Source organism: Phyllopteryx taeniolatus, chromosome 5 (genome assembly GCF_024500385.1).
Source record: "Phyllopteryx taeniolatus isolate TA_2022b chromosome 5, UOR_Ptae_1.2, whole genome shotgun sequence".
NCBI lineage: Eukaryota > Metazoa > Chordata > Actinopteri > Syngnathiformes > Syngnathidae > Phyllopteryx > Phyllopteryx taeniolatus.
The window spans coordinates 16799904-16819443 of NC_084506.1; the positions used below are offsets into that span (position 1 = coordinate 16799904).

The window sequence follows — 19540 nt, forward strand, 5'->3', positions numbered from 1 at the left end:
AAACGACTTTGTAATAATAGAAAACCCAAAGCCTAACCCCTATCTTATCCCTAACCATAACACTAACTCACCCTAAAGCTAAGTAACTAAACAACCAAAACCTAGTTGTTTACATTAGAATCATTCTCGCATGTAACAATTGTTAAACATATAAGATAGGAAAAAATAATGTGTTTTTGCTGTGTGCATTCGCATAAGAAAAAAATCTACTCGATGATACAAAACAGTTTTAGAATACTATGGATACTCCCTGTCAATATTACTGTTCCAATATATAAATCAAAGTAGCAGTGGGATTCCTTTTGAGAATATTCAATAACAATATCCATGCTTGACGCGAGTATGTGTCACGAGAGGTGACAAAACAATGCATCACAGTATCTATTTTGTCACAACCCAAGTGACAAATACATATGGGAACTACAAGGAAATGATTAATGTATATCTAATGATAAGTTCACTTGTGTAAACTGTAGACCACCCATGCATAGCAAATATGAGGAAATAGAGGAAACATAAAATGCACGTGGCTGCTGCATGATCCATGTCCTGCATGGACCTATAATCCTCCATGTTGAAGAGCCACTGCAGTAGCCAAAGAGCTCCGACTAAAAATATCACAGCCCCTTTCAATTTTCACGGCACATATTTGCACGCCCAGATAATTGGCCAAAGCTTGAAGGCTAGTTTGGCTGCGCCAGAGAAGAGCAATGTCGACTACGAGCTGGGGTACCTTCTCGGGAAGACTCTTGTTATTCCTCCATCTGTGGCTACAAACCTGGCCACGGTCCCGTTCCTGAGAGGATGGAAAAACACGGTCAAGCGTGGAAGTGGATCACGCCGACAAATTGTGCAGCTGTGAGTCCCAGCTGGGGAAAAAGACAACTCTTGAATTTCACGACCAGAGTCACACGTCAATGTACCGAGCACCCTTGAGCAAAAATGTGGTCCAAACGTCAAAAAAGAATCCAACGGAAACTGGAATCAAATCCCTTGCCTCCCAAACTGTGTTTCTGTGTTTTCCTTCACTCTTCATTTTGCATGTTCCAATTGGGACTGCTTTTCCCTTTTTTTTTAGCCTTTTCCAATGACAAGGTTAATTGATTAACTACAGTCAAATGTTACTGAATCTCAATTTTCATTGTCCACTGTATTCTTTAATTTTAATTAATGACTTAAATTAATGGATTAATTCAGAAAACCGAGGTTCAATGTACGAACCTTTTTAGGGTGCCCATCAATTACTTGTGGATTTTCTCGATTTGCGGCAGGGCTCGGCCCTTATCTCCTGCAAATAACGTGGTTCATTGTCGTGCTTTCAAGGCATCACGCCTGCCATGCTTGTGGAGCATGATGCTACGCATGCACAGGTGTAAGGAACCTCAAGTTGGTGGAAAGGAAAGCAGTCCCAATTGGATCCCGATATTGGATTTACAGTTTTGCACACACTCCCAATTTACTATCAGTGGGTGGGTGGGTATATTGTATGGAATATGGAATTTTTTTACACATATTTTGAAAGGATTCCTGGCAGAAGTATGTGTGTCTGGTTGCAATAAGCATTGTTTGCTTTCCAGTTAAGCCGGGAACACACCGACTAACGGGCCAAGTTTGAGCATTTTCACTCCCTTGTCATCAAAGTCAGCAGATTGTTGAGTGTTTGTAAAACATGTCTTACAAGTTATTCAGCAGAATAGAAATGACAAGGAGAAGCGTCTGCAACCACAATGTTCCATCCATTTTCCATACCGCTTTATCCTCACAAGGGTCGCGGGCGTGCTGTAGCCTATCCCAGCCATCTTCAGGCGAGAGGCAGGGCACACCCTGAACCGGTCGCCAGCCAATCGCAGGGCACGTATAAACAAACAACCATTCACGCACAAATACACACCTAAGGGCAATTTAGTGTCTTCAATCAACCTACCATGCATGTTTTTGGGATGTGGGAGGAAACCGGAGTACCCGGAGAAAACCCATGCAGGCACGGGGAGAACATGCAAACTCCACAAAGCCGGGGCCGGGATTTGTACCCTGGTCCTCACAACTGTGACCAGTCGTCCACCGTGCCACCACCACAATGTTTTTGCTATTATTCATTAGTTAGCTACGTTGTCTTCTTCTTCAAATTTTCGCCAGTCTGGAGGCCCTGTGCCACCACACTACCTCTCACAGGTCAGTCTTGGTACTACACCGGAATTCTGGTTTGGGGGAGAAGACTCGCGATTGTGTGTGATGTTATGTTGGTCATCTTGAGTACACCACATGTTCTAAAAACAGTAAGAACACACAATATTTTTTTTCCTCATCATGTGTAGGTTACCTGATATTTTGAAAAATAAGATATTAAAAACAAAACAAACAAAACAAAAAAACTGTATGCTTATACCCCTGAAGCATCGGCGTTAGTAGTACGGATGAAAATCTTTGCGAGTCCTACTCACACTTTCTGCTCTTTCCACAAGTCGACCAGCTCAGCTGTCAGGCCGGCATCCAGGATGAGTCGACTCACAAGGGACACATTGCCTGTGATTGGAGACAGATGCCGTCTACATATCATGCATGTCACAGCTTTAATAGCTAGGCTTGCAAACCAATTTGTGATGACAAAATAAAAAAGAAAAATAGTTTAGACCAGGGATGTCCAAACTTTTTTGTACTGAGTGTCACTTAAAGAAAAATGAATAGAAGAACGCTAGGGTGTGTTTGTGTTTGTTTCTGGGTGAAACCTTGTGAAACTTGCTGAACACTATTGACAAATTTAGGCGCAAAAGCCAACAAGAGCCATTTAGAAAATAGAGTTACGCCCACAAACAGACTGCCTATCCTGGCATTTGTTGACATGACATATGATGTTGCATTTTCTAACCGTGCAAAACCAAGCAACTCCTGGTTAAAAATAAAGGTTTTATTCCAGAAATGGACAAGTTCCATTTGCATTTTAATGCAGCTTGCGTCATCTCCATTGAAGCCAATAACCAGCCCATCTGGATTTATGTCTTCGTGTACTTTTCACTCGTCACGCACACCCTTGTAGATAAATTGCTATGCTCATACTATATTGTATAAGCAAAAACAAAAAAAATTCAGTCATATAACTGACTGTGCAATCAATGTGACTTGTCTCCTCACCATTTGGGGAAGGTAAGAGACTGGAGTTGTAATACACTCACCTTTTATTAATTTTTATTCAGAAAGCATAATATTGGACTTTGGTTTTGTGATGAAATTACATACAAAAGACATTTTTGAAAGACTTAAAAGTTGGATATTTTCTAATCTAGCCTCTCAAATGCCAAAATCATATTAACTTAGAATATCCTAAAGGAGAGAAGAAAAGTATAGAAAATAAAAAAATATATATCTTTAACGGGAAACCAGAAATAAAAAAACAATAATAATTAAATTCCCACCAAAACAAATTTCAACTCTTCAAATACAATATGTTGTAGGTCAACCTATTATCAACGTATTAAAAAAAAGTAATAATATCAGTTTGATGTTAGGTTTTCTTTTTAAAAATTCTTTTTAAGGTATCATATCTCGTAAATTTTTTTGCTAATACAAAAAATGACATTTTCATTTAACTTTTTATTACAATTATAGTTTTAATTTTAGATAATAGCATGCTGTCTCTCAGTATTTTATTGTTTTTTTTTTCGTAACCTTATAATGTGGCCCCCTTTTAATTTTATGATTAGACTATGACTAAAACACTTCAACTGTAAATGGCCTCTGGGCTGGACTTTGGACACCACTGGTTTGGACTCCAAACTTTTCAAAGGCAGCAGCCCAAGTGTGACCTTGGCTCAAAATGGATCGGGGATATAGCTGCCTCCGTCAGCAAGCGGATTACGGCGGTAAGCTACACCGGCCGGTGAGATCCATTAGATGACGTCCAATCAAACGTGATGAGTCACCGCGTTGAACGACAACACGGGGCTTCTAGGAAGCTCAGTCGATCGGGCCTGATGTCACCCTGCTCTGACTTGACTCATCAAATGAGCTGCTCTGCCCTTCAGACGCTGAGCACAGCGATGAAGATTGCACAACTTCAAACATGAAAATAGATGGTGACGCATGCACAAACACACACACACACACACACACACACAGAGTGGTCTCACTCTATATGACTGCACACACTGTACATTGATGAAGGCCGAAACACCACCAGTGCAAGTATTAATGATAAAAAAATTTTTTTTAAAAACACTGAGAGAGATGCATGACTCACATGCATCTGGAGTGTTCCTATCAATGTACTGGTTGAAATCGAGGAGAAACTGGGTGTTGTTGAGCGACAACGTCAGCTCTTTGCAGTACTCCCTGAAGAAACAGCAACCGTCAGTTTCACTCTCGGCACCACGTTTGCTGCCGGCATGCTCAACGCTACATTCAGAGTCGGAGAAAGTGGGGAAGAATGGTCCGGGTTTTAGCCCACTCACCGTGGAGCGATGAAGGTGTGACCAAAGTTGTCGAAGTTCTCCAGCTGGAGGGTTTCCATCACTTTAGAAAAGACACGCACACACACACACACCTTAATTTACAGCAATTGACCAGCGTTTTGGTCAACACACAAATGTTTATGTACTATCGGATTGATGTTCGCAGATAGTGCACACACATAGACTTACACAAGCGCACGCGCGCACACACACACACACACACACCTTGATTCAGGGGCATCACTAGGTTTAACAGATTGGTGGTGCTCAGCCCCCAGGGGTGCCGCCGGGGGTCTGGCTGATGTAAATGTACCCTCCGTCCAAACGCGTCCATCCAAACAAAATCTTTTAGGGGGGCTAAGACATAAATTTCGGGATAACCACAAACAACCAAAACATTGGGGGGGGGGTCTTCTGTTGGAACAGCTGTTTCGTTCCCACAATGTGTGTTATATAGTCTCATAAAGATATGACAATGTGCGCGCACACACACACACACACACACAAACATTTGAAATATTTGACAGATATGAGGTGCTGGATAAAGAGCGAGGTGAAGAGTGGCGGCTCATAAGGAATGAAATACTTGCCTATTTGCCCTGTGACCCCCATGAGGAAGAAGAAGGAGAGAAGAAAGGTCAGACAGCAAGAAAGTAGGAGGAAAATATTCTCTTGTAAAGTACTATATCAGAGCATGCATAGAAACAACGCTGGTGTAAACATAAAAAAAAAAAAATAATAAATCTCTCCAAGCTGGGGACGAGCATTCAAAATCTCGTAAATGACAAGACAGGCGTCGATCGCCGTCATTCACGACCGCTCTCTTGGACTTTTTAGTGAGAGCTTAGCTGGCGTGGTGGCGCTGTCTGCAAGAGCCATCACCAAGCGCCGCACTTTGAACGCTGTCATGGAAATGTGCTGCGGGATGAAACGACGTCCTTCGCGTAAAAATATGACAGGCAGATTTAGTGGCTTTGTCTTTACAGGCAACACCGCAGCGTATAGCACCCCCCAGTATAGGAACGCACTACTTGGGGGGGACCTTTCTTAATGTATCAGAACAGAGAAAAGTAGTGGTGGTCCAGTTTTGGTGTGAAACTTAAAGGGATTATATTATGGAAAACAGATTTTTTATCAGCTAGTACACAAATAGTGTATCTCTGAGGTGCCTGACGTCCAGTGGCGGCTTGTCAATAGAGCGCGCGAGGGCGATGCCCCACCACTGACGATGGTCGCCACATTACTTTCCTTGAGGACAAAATTCTAATAAAAATATTGACAATAAAATCAATATGCTTTGAAATATGTTGATCTGTTTCATTCATCTCCAATGTCTGATTTTATGTAATTCCGGACTGGGGAGCACAACTCTACCTAGTGACTCTTGTTAAAGGTTTTCCATGCGCAGTAGCTCCTCTTTTATGCAATCGATAGGACCAAGGTGTGGCGCAACATTGCAGCTGGCCGAGCTGACTGACATCATATCAAGTGACACGTAAAAAAAAAAAAAAAAAAAAAACTCAACTTCCGGTCAAGTGAAGCTCGTCATACTTCGCTCGCTGTAGTTACTATTTATTCATTTTAAACCTTACATCTCATCATACAACTGCAATTTTGAAGGTAAGTTTCCTAACATTGGTTGTTATCTTACTCTCATGCTGACTTGGTGTGGTGGCGCTTTGTAAATAATAATACACACGAGTGAAGATGATACCCATGGGGTAGAGTAGGAAGTGCTGCCTTCGGAAGGGAAAATGTCTTTATTGTCTTTACAGGCCAATGCTAATGCTATCTATTTTTTTTTTTTATTTTTTTTTTTTAACACTCTAGGCTCAGTGCTCTGACTACACCATTGGTTGTCATGGTAACAAAAGCGGACTTGCCATTGGCCCAAAAGTAAATGTGCCACATTCACACAGTGTAGTGAACAAAGTGTGCTATAATTCTCGATGCTTGGGGTGTTTTATCCAAGGCATAGGTGTTATTAAAACAAATGTCGACTGTTTTTAACTGTGGGCAATAAAATGCACAATATGTCTCCTTTAAGATGGCTGCACACCAAATTTTAAAATCCCTGCCTGAGTGCCACGGTGGTTTTCAGGATTTTTTTTAATGGCCCCGTAAACGTCGACAGGCTCTTTATGGCAGCGAGGGAGTGACACAAAGGCCAAAGCACTCAGTCAAAATCTCATCTATCGGGATAACTGTGCCATTAGTCGGACGGCTTTGTGGAGACACATCAAAGTGATGAAAATGCACCAGAGACAGATGTTTTTTTACGCTGAATTTGCTGGGTTTTTTTTGCAGCTAATAATACCCTGCGAGGCATCCCTAAACTGTAAGTAATCGTCAACAGATTGCTAAATGTAATAATCACGCAAACGTGCGGAGGATAAAAGCATGCAAGCAGCAGAAGGAATATCACGTTACAAAAAAGGTGAGAAAAGCGAGTACTTGCCCCAAGACGATGCTGTAAATGTCCACCAGAGAAGAAGACAGACAGAGAAGTAGCAGAGAATTTAGTAGAAAATCGTACAAAAATAATCCACAACTTTTGTCCATATACGTACCAAAAGTGGTAGTTAAAAGTCAGATTAGGACACAGGTGTAGCATTTTTACCTTTTACAAACAGTTAATTACTGGACAACATATTTTTAGTCGAAAATCATCTACAATCAAACCAAATAAAGTGAATTTCACATTCCTCTTTGTCGGTACTTTTCTTTTTTTTATTTTTTAACTTTTTTGTGTTAATGTGTTCATTTTAGTGTGATATTCATAAGTAAGAGTCAATAAGCATCCTTCGGTCCCTTAAAAGGTACTATATGAATATTTTAATCTCATCATTATTTTAATTATTTTAAGATTAAAACACACTTTTTGGTAACCTTTTCAAAAGTTACTTCTTGTATAGTTGACTTTTCTACTAATATTTAGGCTAATGCCAAATGAGATGGAATATATTCTTTGTTAATTAATCACATTTGTGAATTTCTGAGAAAATCATACAAAAAAAAAGAAACCAGACCTCAAACAAAGCCTCTTTCTAATATGATGAGACTAAAGCTGCATTTTATCAAGAAATAAAGTTGCAATCTTTAAAAGAAGAAAGTATGTTTTTCAGGATAGTCTTTTGAAGAACAACATTTTCCCAAGATAACATTGGAATATCGTATTAAAGTTTAATCAGGTAAGAAAGTCATATTTTAGTAATAGTGATTTTCAAAAATACAACTTTATTCTCGTAATATTACACCTTTTACTCTGGAAAAGATGCCTTTATTCACTTACAAACAGGACTATATTCTCTAAATAAAATATGCCTTTTACTCTCTAAAATATACGATTTTATTCCTGTAGTAGTACACCTTTTGTTCTAAAAAACAGACAAAACAAAAAAAACTCAGACTATTCATGCAAGGATGTAGGGAGGAATAATTGGTTTAGTAGGTTTGTTTTATTGATGCAAAAATCTGCAAGTAATTGATGCCCCCCAAAAGGTTTATACTAGAACATAATTACTATTGATGCCACAAGATGACAGCAAATGACTACTTTTGTCTAAATGAAGCTCCTCACCTTACTTCATCAGATGTCACCTGATTTATTGCAAATTATTTTGCAGAGCCCCAAGCTACTGCTCGTGGCCCCTTCCGGCGATCGTAATTTGAGAACCACCGGTGTAAATAATCATCATGTTGGCGTTTCATCCCACTGTTGCAGTATATTTTGTCCAAACCGATTACACCAGACGGCAAAGTTGAGCACAGCCATGCAAACGCAATAGAAGCCAAAAGCCTAAAAGCAGGTCAGAACAAAAGGGAGGCAGGAGACTAAAAGTTTAAGGAGGATCAAAAGAACCTCAGCACTTGGGCTGGTTCACTCACAAGGGGATCGTGTGTTTGAATATGCATGGGAGTGCATGGCCGCTGACCAGCGGGTTGCACTACAAAAGAAAAAGCACAGCGGGGATGGGGCGCACGAGGAGCGGCCTGCGGTTCCAGCTGGGAAGCAGGAGTGGTGACCCGATGAGAATTGCTCGTGAAGGGCCAAGAAAAGGAAATAAAGGCGCAGTTTCCTTGATGATGGTGTTGCACTCACACATTGCTTGCTTGATGTCATCGCCCAGTTTGGCTTGGATGAAGTGCTCGCTGTATTTCGGCAGAACCAGAGCCAGGCTGCGCAGAAAAGACACATGAGAACTGTTTGTTGTCACATTTGGTTAAGACGACGCTTATTGTTGGCATCGTTGTTGATAACAAAGATCATGATTCTGATGATGATGATCATGATGCAGATGATGACACTGCTGCTGATGTTGTTTATGTGGTGGATGATGTGTTTGATGATGAAAATGATGACAAAGTTATTGTTAATTTGGTTGGTGTTGTTTTTGAAGACGATGATGACGTTGATGCGGTCTGTTAATTAGATCTGTGTCTGTCTATCTATCTATCTATCTATCTATCTATCTATCTAGCTATCTAATCTAGCTATCTAGGCTACCTAACATCTATCTAGGCTACCTAACATCTACCAACCCATCCATTTGACTTCATACCATCTATCTACATGCCTTTGTGTTTGTCCGTCTGCAAGACTGTGAAGTATAGCACTTGAACCTCGATAAAGCTTTGAAAACTTGGCTCATAAACCAAATTATTCATGAATTGTGGCGTTTGTGACCTGTGGTTCCACTGTGCTGTTCTCGAGTAAAGTAAGCCTGACATTAGAAAGAGACTATTCAATGGTTAGTTAGTTAGTTAGTTATCAGTGGATAGGCTTCAAAGTATCACCATTGATTGACAGTACAGTACATGAAGCTCTTCAAGAGAGCTGAGATGGCTCACCTATAATCTGTTCCATTGACTGGTGCCCACGTGTAGGTTCTTCCTCCTCGATCAATGTATCTCTGCAAGATGATACGAATATCAAACTGTAATTTAGCTGCATTATGAGTGAAAACTATGTAATTTAAAATCAAAGTCTGACCTCATCCTGAGTTTTCACCAGGGTCTGAATAAGGCGCTCGCCCGTCTCGCCATCGATCATCATTCTCCTGATCTGCGAGGTGACAGGTGCACTATTTCAGTACCCTAAGAATCACCTCGCAGGCTGGCTTTGCATTAAAGACAACACACCCAACAGTACCTCAACTTTAATGTCATTCTCCAGCTCGGCATCCAGGAAGTCGAGGGTGACCGGCTCCTGGAATTTAGGATTCTACAAAGAAGGATAAAAAATAAAAACTTGTGGTAAGGGTGAGCTATCGTTGAGTGGTGGCATTTTTATTGTTTCATGCTTTTAACTGAATAATATAACTCAACAGCTTACTTTTAAGTGGTTTGATCCTATTCATTTTGATGTTTTTGTTAACAAATAGTTAATCCCGGACTTCACAGTGCCAATCGGATAGAGGGACATTATTAAACAGTACACTTACATCACATTAAATGCACGGGTAAGAACTGCATAAAATATTCAATGATACACTGAAATTTCACAAGGTCCTTACGTTTGGTGGTAAGTTAAAATATAAAAAGTGCAATGAAAGAGGATGCATCTCAGCATGAAAATGAGAGAGAAAAAGAGGGAAAAGAATAAATGATCAAGGGCGAGCAATGACACATGAGACAGAATAAGACATGAAACATATTGAAGGAAGAGAGGAAAGGATATGAAAAGAACTAAAATGGTGCTTGGAAGGAATTAAAAGAAAGAAGAGGGAACACTTTTTTTTGTAAAACCTCAATGACATGTTGGAAACGGGAGATTTATTTAATACATTGCAGGGCCACTCATTTGTCTAAAAAGAACATGAATAATATCAACTATGAAGCACACGGCTAATGCTAACTAGGGAATTCTTAAAAGAAAAATGCAGTAAAATATCTTCAGTACATACTGATCTAGTGAGCGCAATGACTACTGCTAAGTGCACAAGCTTGTACGATCTCACCTCATGAAAAGTGACTGTATACTTATTATTAAGTCTGAGCTTTCTGTTGTGGATCCTTTTCTAGGAAAGTCATGAAAAAAATAGTTCCATAAAATAGCTTCTTGGAAATAAAGTGCAAGAGTTGCATACAAATTATTTTTGAATGAAGTCTTGTTATACAACCCCAATTCCAATGAAGTTGGGACGTTATGTTAAACAAATAAAAACAGAATACAATGATTTGCAAATCATGTTCAACCTATATTTAATTGAATATACTACAAAGACAAGATATTTAATGTTCAAACTGCAAAACTTTATTGTTTTTAGCAAATAATCATTAACTTAGAATTTTATGGCTGCAACACGTTCCAAAAAAGATGGGACAGGGTCATGTTTACCACTGTGTTACATCACCTTTTCTTTTAACAACATTTAATAAACGTTTGGGAACTGAGGAGACCAATTGTTGAAGCTTTGTAGGTGGAATTCTTTCCCATTCTTACTTGATGTACAGCTACAGCTGTTCAACAGTTCGGGGTCTCCGTTGTTGTATTTAACGCTTCATAATACGTCACACATTTTCAATGGGAGACAGGTCTGGACTGCAGGCAGGCCAGTCTAGTACTCCCACTCTTTTACTACGAAGAGAATGTGGTTTGGCATTGTCTTGCTGACATAAGCAGGGGCGTCCATGAAAAAGATGTTGCTTGGATGGCAGCATATGTTTCTCCAAAACCTGTATGTACCTTTCAGCATTAATGGTGCCTTCACAGATGTGTAAGTTACCCATGCCAGTGGCACTAACACAGCCCCATACCACCACAGATGCTGGCTTTTAAACTTTGCGTCCATAAAACTCCTGATGGTTCTTTTCCTCTTTGGCCCGTAGGACACGACGTCCACAATTTCCAAAAACAATTTGAAATGTGGACTTGTCAGACCACAGAGTACTTTTCCACTTTGCATCAGTCCATCTTAGATGAGCTCGGCACAGAGAAGCCGGCAGCGTTTCTGTGTGTTGTTGATAAATGGCTTTTGCTTTGCATAGTAGAGTTTGAAGTTGCACTTACAGATGTAGCGCCAAACTGTATTTACTGACATTGGTTTTCTGAAGTGTTCCTGACCTCATGTGGTGATATCCTTTACATATTGATGTCGGTTTTTGATGTAGTGCCCCCTGAAGGATTGAAGGTCACGGGCATTCAATGTTGGTTTTCGGCCTTGCCGCTTACATGCAGTGATTTCTCCAGTGATTTTCTGAACCTTTTGATGAAATCCCTAAATTCCTTGCAATGGTACGTTGAGGAAAATTGTCCTTAAACTGTTCGACTATTTTGTCATGCACTTGTTCACAACGAGGTGAACCTCGCTCCATCTTTGCTTGTGAATGACTGAGCAATTCAGGGAAGCTCCTTTTATACCCAATCATGACACCCACCTGTTCCCAATTAGCCTGTTCACCTGTGGGATGTTCCAAACAGCTGTTTGATGAACATTCCTCAACATTCTCAGTTTTTTTTTTTTGCCACCTGTCACAGCTTCTTCGGAACATGTTGCAGCCATAAAATTCTAAGTTAATGATTATTTGCTAAAAAACAATGAAGTTTATTGGCGTCACGGTGGACGACTGGTTAGAGTGTCTGCCTCACAGTTCTGCCTATGTGGAGTTTGCATGTTCTTCCCGTGCCTGCGTGGGTTTTCTCTGGGCACTCCAGTTTCCTCCCACATCCCCAAAACATGCATGGTAGGTTAATTAACAACTCTAAATTGCCCGTAGGTGTGAATGTGAGTGCAAATGGTTGTTTGTTTATATGTGCCCTGCGATTGGCTGGCAACCAGTTCAGGGTGTACCCCGCCTCCTGCCCGATGATAGCTGGGATAGGCTCCAGCACGCCCGCAACCCTAGTGAGGAGAAGTGGCTCAGAAAATGGATGGATGGATGAATAAAGTTTATCAGTTTGAACATTAAATATCTTGTCTTTGTCATGTATTCAATTAAATATAGGTTGAACATGATTTGAAAAACATTGTATTCTGTTTTTATTTATGTTTAACACACCGTCCCAACTTCATTGGAATTGGGGTTGTTGAACTATACTTAACATGCCATGTTATTTCTCTGCTAAAAGCTAATAAAACCTTTATTACCGTAATTTGTCGTGTATAATGTGCACCCATTTATAATACGCAACCCCAAAGTTGCCCTCAAAATTGTATAATGCATTTTTACAATGCATTATTTTGCTTCTACCCATATGATCAAAACATGTGCATTATACACGAGAAATTATGGTATCTTAATGAATTTAATAACCAGATTTCTAAGTGTCTATCTAAAAATCTTTGAGAGAATTTGGTTGTCCAAAGCTAAACTAAACTCGACAACGTTGCTATTTTTATCCTACAAAATATAAATTCTAAAGAACGGACATTCAGCTAAAGTTAATTTTAACTGTGCAATGCTGATACTTTTAGTCAACAAAATGTAAATTTAAGATTCACTTTAGCTATGTGTAGGATATTCAGCTAACGCTAACCTAAAACATAGACAACCATGTTGCTTTTTTTAATATACAAAATGGAAAAATAAGGTTAAAGATAGCTTCAGTTATATGTTTGATATTCAGCTAAAGCGAACCTTAACTGCACACTGTTGGTATTTATCATCAAAGAAAATGAAAATGCAAGATTAAGTTTAGCTATTGCTAATGCTGGCATATTCCACTGACGCTAAACTTAATCAAATGCATGTTATGATTAGCTTCTGCAAATAGGTTGTAAATTCTGCAAAAAAAAAAAAAAACTAACCTTAACCATCCATCCATCCATTTTCTGAGCCGCTTCTCCTCATTCGGGTCGCGGCCCTGCTGGAGCCTATCCCAGCTATCATCGGGCAGGAGGCGGGGTACACCCTGAACTGGTCGCCAGTCAGTCGCAGGGCACATATAAACAAACAAACATTCGCACTCACATTCACACCTACGGGCAATTTAGAGTTGTCAATTAACCTACCATGCATGTTTTTGGGATGTGGGAGGAAACCGGAGTGCCCGGAGAAAACCCACGCAGGCACGGGGAGAACATGCAAACTCCACACAGGTGGGGCCGGGGATTGAACCCCGGTCCTCAGAACTGTGAGGCAGACGCTCTAACCAGTCGTTCACCGTGCCGCAACCTTAACCGTGCCATGTTGCTAATTTTGGCTTGCAAAATGTAAACACAAGTTTAAGGTTAGCTCTAGTTAAGGTTGGATAGTCAACTAACACTAAGTTTAACTGTACAATGTGTTTATTTTTAGTCTCCAAAATGTAAACACAAGGCTAAAGCTAACCTCAATAGTACAATGTTGTAAAACATAAATGCAAGGTTTTAGTTAGCGTTAGACGAAAGTCGGACATCCAGCTGAGGCTAACCCTAAGTGCACTATGTTGCTATTTCCTTCGTCATCCCGTGAAGCCTACCTTTGGCTGGAGATTGGGGTGCAACAGGACATAGCCGTTGGGATCGATGGCAAAGTAGTATCCATTTGGACCAATCTGATGTGGAGAACATAGCAGAGGACAAGTGAGCAAGTTACCATTTTTACATTAAATAAATACATAAACCCTTCTTGCACGCTATCTCCAAACAACGCGGTCAGACTCACTGTGAAACGCGGCGTGAGCTTCTTGATGTCGTTCAGAGACACATCGATGCCCATTACGCCGAGAATGAGCTGATTTTGATGCTGAAAGATAGAAATAAGGGAAATGCATCAGTCGGCGTCTGCCATTGCCTCATGTACATCTGTGATCATGTGTCAACTTCACTGTACCTCGCCGTTTCTCTCGTCTTTGGTTTTGGTCTTATTGAAGACGGGAAGGGTCCCGGTAATGACTAAACCGAGTTCCTGAATGAGGTACAAGCACAACACACTCTACATTAACACTAATTTACTTTTGAATGTCTTGTTTACAAATACAGTCGTTGGGTTTCTGGACTGCCTGCCTGCCCATCCATCAAGTTTCATCCATCCATGCATTTGCCGTACTGCTTATCCTCACGCAGGTCGCGGGCATGTTGGAGCCTATCCCAGCTATCTTCGGGCAAGAGGCGCGGTACACACTGAACTGGTCGCCAGCCAATCGCAGGGCACAGATAAACAAACAACCATTCACACTCACATTCACACCTACAGGCAATTGAGAGTCTTCAATCAACCTACCATGCAAGTTTTTGGGATGTGGGAGGAAACCGGAGTGCCCGAAGAAAACCCACCCAGGCACGAGGAGAACATGCAAACTCCACACAGGCGGGGCCGGGATTTGTACCCCGGTCCTCAGAACTGTGCGGCAGATGTGCTAACCAGTCGTCCAACGTGCCGGTCATCAAGTTTCAAATAAAAATAATTATAAAAACAATTGCAGTAAATATGTGAGCAGAAATATGTCTGTTTGCCAACCCTTGTGATGTAACAGTTGGGGTAATTTAAATAATAGCACTCACACACCAAGATTTCTCACCCATGACTTGGCAGCTAGGCTGGGTGAACATCCATTGTTTTCAAGCAAAAGACTGCACTGTCGGTCAAAGCCTTACCTTTTGGTGCTGCAAAGCTGCAGTGTTGTTGGATACACAGATTAGCGTTAGCCAGTTTTGTTTTGGGCAGCCATCCGAGTTTTAGTTTGAGTGTTTTGGACAAATGCTCATTGGTTTTTAGTTACATTTCATTCATTTCTAAGTGAGATAGTTTTAGTCGACGACAACTCAAGAAGGTTCCAAGTTTTGTTTTAGTCTTTCAACAAACTTCAAGTTCAATGTATAATTTTGACAAAATACTACTGCAATGGAAAATACAATACATGCTTTTACCGTCTTTATGGGAACTCACTTTATTCTTAGTCGCCTACACTGGGCTAGTTGGAACTGCTCACCTTGTCGCAACCCTATAGCTCCGCTAACTAAAATTGCACTAGGGTTTTGCCATGCAGTAGAGGGTGTGGGATAAGCAGTGGCTCAATACTAATAATTGGTGATAGTAAATGAGTAGTTTTTAAGCATTTACTCTTTCACTATTTCCGGATTCCACCATGATCCTTCAAAGACCAAGATATGGATGTTTCTGCGAGAACCTGTGAAAATGTGATAGAATTATTAACAGTTCTTGGGACTGTTTCAAACTCCCTCTTGAACAGATACCAATCACTGTACCATAATAAGTATACACATTTATGGCACGTGCAGGTTCGCAGTTGCAAGATTACCACCCCGACCACCATTATCCCTAATTTAACTCACACTGGTCAATTTAAAATATATTTTAGTAGCCACAGGTGAAATTTGACCAGACTCAAGTGCACAATAAAAATGTCGCACCAGTGCATCGAGGTACACGTTGGTCCACTGCACTTGTTTGGCCTGCTTGTCTGCCAAAACCATAGGCCTGCCCAAGACATCCAGGTATTCCTAATTGGACAAAAAAACAAAACAAAACAAACAAAACAAAAAAAAACAGTCATGCTTGGAAGTGGATGATAAATGGATCAACTTTAGAAAAAACAACAACAACAACCTGTGTGTTAATTCTTATGGCTCCAATGGAAGGGATCTCATAGAAGTAACCTGGAAGAGATGCAGAAAATAATGGATGATACTGTATGACAGCATATTGTACACAAATGGTGCTCCACCTTTATTGGTGCAGGCCATCCACTGAATGGGTCCTTTATCATAGTTGTGCTGTCCCACGGAGAAGGTGAAGATCCGCACCTACAACATTGACAACATATTGCGTGTTAACATATGAGGAAGTCAAATTATTTCATTTGCATCACTTTAATCTAATTGATTGACTGTGGTTGCATGTTAATATAAAAGGCAATTAATTGTTCTATATAGAAGGGATACAACACAACTTTATACTGATTAGATTATTATAGGTTTTATGAATGCTAATAAGTATAAATGATTGACGTTCATGACTTTAATCTCAGAAATGTTATGAAAAGACTCAATACTCAAAAATTTAAAACAACTATTGTGTAAAAATGAATTAAAACCACTCAGATAAATTGTAAGTAATTTGATAAAATTAAAAGACATTTGAATATTATAAAAGCATTTATCATATTACGTTTGAGAAATATTCAATTGTAACCTTAGAAAATGATTTAAAAATCTTTCTCAGTCTGTGAGAAATCACATGGTTCGACAGCATTACGGCCTCCATTTTGACTCAAGCGATCTTAACCTGCCTCTTTTCTCTCTCTCTAAGGTCCATGAATAAGATGCTGAAGATTTTATTGTGTATTAAGCAAAATATGCCTCACACGTCATATTTTAAATAGTATTAATTATGCTCTGAAGTTGTGTCTCGTAACATACATGTAACCCTGTTCATAAAACCTTTTTAGTCATCTGGAAGTTGAGAAAAAAAGTGAGCAACATGACTCAGCAGAAATGCCTTCATTAGGTTAGTTGCTCTTTAAGCAATTTTTTGTTTTCAAGAAAAAAAACAGATAATAAACTATCATATAATTTGATTCTGTCAGCTCAACATTGTACTTTTTATGAGATATTTTTGTCATATCATATAATTTGCTGTGTTTGGCACAACCCCGTTATAGACACTTAGGCACCTAAAAAAAAAAAAAACAAACATTAAAATAATAATGCTGAGTAAATCCTTTACAACGAGATGCAAAAAAGGTGAATTTGATTTGAATACTACTCTAATTTTAGTATTCCTCTAAATACAGTAACAGGGTTGCAAATCAATGCTGTTAGCTGCTATGCTAAGTGGTCATGAACAAACTAAGCTGTATACTGAGAAAAGTAAACCTGTCTTTTTCTGATAATATAAACAAAGGGTTAGAGTGACATGCTCAATTGCAGCTTACAACTACCTTGTCATTTCTGCTGAGTCATGTTAATCTTTTTTTCTCTTTTTCTTTCAATGACTGAAAAGGTTTTAGTAACACTGTCACATTTTTCTATATTGTGTCCATTTCATGGTTGGACAGAAAAAGTAACTCCAAACAATAAACACTTTCCAGGATGATATGTTATGTGTGTAAAGTACTTTTTTGTCCGCATTGTATTTCTCCAAGATGGCCCGTGCTCGTTCTTCTCCTCCATCAGTAAACAGCATGATGATCTTATTGCAGTTTGCTCTGCTTATGTTTGTCTGTTCACACACACAAAAACAAGATTATTAGGACTTTGTCTACTTTCATGACATTTTTAACATCAAATATTTGATAATTAATCTAATTTAGATTGATTAATCAGTCAAATGTTGTGCTGAAACCCTATGATGCGCCTTAACAAAAGGAAACAGTGTTCTCGGAGAACTAGAAGATGTATCCAGCAGATGGCAGCAGAGGTTAGTACAATGCTGTCATTCACCACCTGTTTCAAGCAAACGTAACAATATGGCATTAATTGCATTTTTAAAAAAATGACAAAACAATGGAGACGTAAATGTCATTAATTGATAGTATATGTAAAGATGGAAAAACATATATAAATAAATGAAAACTGAATTTCAACGTCAGGAGATTTTGAAAATGAAATAAAATGAAATGATTGTAAAATGTTGGATGCGGAAAAAAACCCCACTAATATAATTGGTTCATTTTATTTTTAAGAATATAAATAACAAAATAAATTACATGAAACTTATACAAATATAATTAGATTTTGAATGTACAACCCCAATTCCAATGAAGTTGGGACGTTGTGTTAAACATAAATAAAAACAGATTACAATAATTTGCAAATCATGTTCAACCTATATTTAATTGAATACACTACAAAGACAAGATATTTAATGTTCAAACTGATAAACCTTATTGATTTTAGCAAATAATCATTAACTTTGAATTTTATGGCTGCAATACGTTCCAAAAAAGCTGGCACAGGGTCGTGTTTACCACTGTGTGACATCACCTTCATAAACGTTTGGGAACTGAGGACACTAATTGTTGAAGCTTTGTAGGTGAGTTGATTGAAGACTCTAAATTGCCCGTAGGTGTGAATGTGAGTGCGAATGGTTGTTTGTTTCTGTTGCCTGCGATTGGCTGGCGACCAGTTCAGGGTGTACCTTGCCTCCCGCCCGAAGATCGCTGGGATAGGCTACAGCACGCCCGCGACCCTAGTGAGGAGAAGCGGTAAAGGAAATGGATGGCTGGATGCATAAATGTTCTAATGTTATTTGTATAAAAATAAATTAACACATTTAATAAAGTTAAATGATAATTAAAATTAAATATAATTAAATACAATTTTATTAAAAGTGTTTTATGCAATACATACAAAAGGAATATATACTCCACCCATCCATTTTCTGAGTCGCTTCTCCTCCCTAGGGTCGCGGGCGTGCTGAAGCCTATCCCAGCTATCATCGGGCAGGAGGCGGGGTAAACCCTGAACTGGTTGCCAGCCAATCGCAAGCAATATATACTAATATTTTTAATTCACAAATTTATTTAACTTCCTCTCAGAAGAGGAAAAAAAAACAAAAAAACAATTGAAGTGAAAAATATTCAAATAACACAAGTAAAATATTGAAAGGAGGTCAAACATTACCGCTGCAAGCTGCTCAAATGCAAATTCGAATCCCTTGGTATAGTTGGTGATGCCCTTGGCTGTGATGTTCTGCACGGCATCCTTCAGTAGCTTCTTGTTCCTCACGTTGGCTTGGACCAGATGCTCGAAGCATGCCGTCTTCTTCACCATGGTGTTGAACTGTGAAACAAAACCGACGGGTTAGTATATGACACTGCGCAGGCCCCCAAAGACACGCGGCCGTAATTAGACTGAAAAGCTTGGTGGGGCTCAATCGTATGCGCCAGTTTGGCTCGGCCGAATTTGGAATACATTACCACGTGTGCAACATATGTGCAAATGAAATACAACACGGCACACACAAACACACGCGTGATGAACACACTCCTCACTCCCACCTGGCCTTGGCTGTTATGAGCCAGTGGAAAAACAGACACATTCATCAAGCCCCACTAATTGCTTCACATCCTTGAAGCACCACGACTCGTTACCCATGGCAACAAGATCGGAGCTACAGTATATAAGAACAAGGTTATGCAGCAACACCGTCATGTTTGTTTTTTTTTTTGGGGGGGGGGCTCATTTCCAATCACACAGCCGAAGGTC

General features: G+C 39.6%; 1 protein-coding gene across 12 annotated transcripts in view; it reads right to left on the bottom strand.

Annotated features, from left to right (window-relative positions):
* Positions 1 to 19540, bottom strand: part of LOC133477886 (voltage-dependent calcium channel subunit alpha-2/delta-1) — a 90422-nt gene that overhangs the window by 18426 nt on the left and 52456 nt on the right. For 10 of the 12 annotated variants that reach the window (XM_061773208.1, XM_061773206.1, XM_061773205.1 and 7 more), the window contains exons 11-27: positions 18956 to 19114; positions 17448 to 17552; positions 16057 to 16135; positions 15939 to 15988; positions 15743 to 15832; positions 14202 to 14276; positions 14034 to 14114; positions 13849 to 13923; positions 10406 to 10465; positions 9598 to 9654; positions 9439 to 9510; positions 9297 to 9358; positions 8548 to 8624; positions 4446 to 4506; positions 4235 to 4326; positions 2442 to 2523; positions 734 to 796 (exon numbers count right to left, since the gene is read on the bottom strand). In XM_061773208.1, the coding sequence (XP_061629192.1) occupies positions 734 to 796; positions 2442 to 2523; positions 4235 to 4326; positions 4446 to 4506; positions 8548 to 8624; positions 9297 to 9358; positions 9439 to 9510; positions 9598 to 9654; positions 10406 to 10465; positions 13849 to 13923; positions 14034 to 14114; positions 14202 to 14276; positions 15743 to 15832; positions 15939 to 15988; positions 16057 to 16135; positions 17448 to 17552; positions 18956 to 19114 (1340 nt within the window). Of the gene's footprint in view, positions 1 to 733; positions 797 to 2441; positions 2524 to 4234; positions 4327 to 4445; positions 4507 to 8547; positions 8625 to 9296; positions 9359 to 9438; positions 9511 to 9597; positions 9670 to 10405; positions 10466 to 13848; positions 13924 to 14033; positions 14115 to 14201; positions 14277 to 15742; positions 15833 to 15938; positions 15989 to 16056; positions 16136 to 17447; positions 17553 to 18955; positions 19115 to 19540 lie in introns of all 12 variants that reach the window. The other 2 variants (XM_061773213.1, XM_061773215.1) reach the window with 1 other exon arrangement.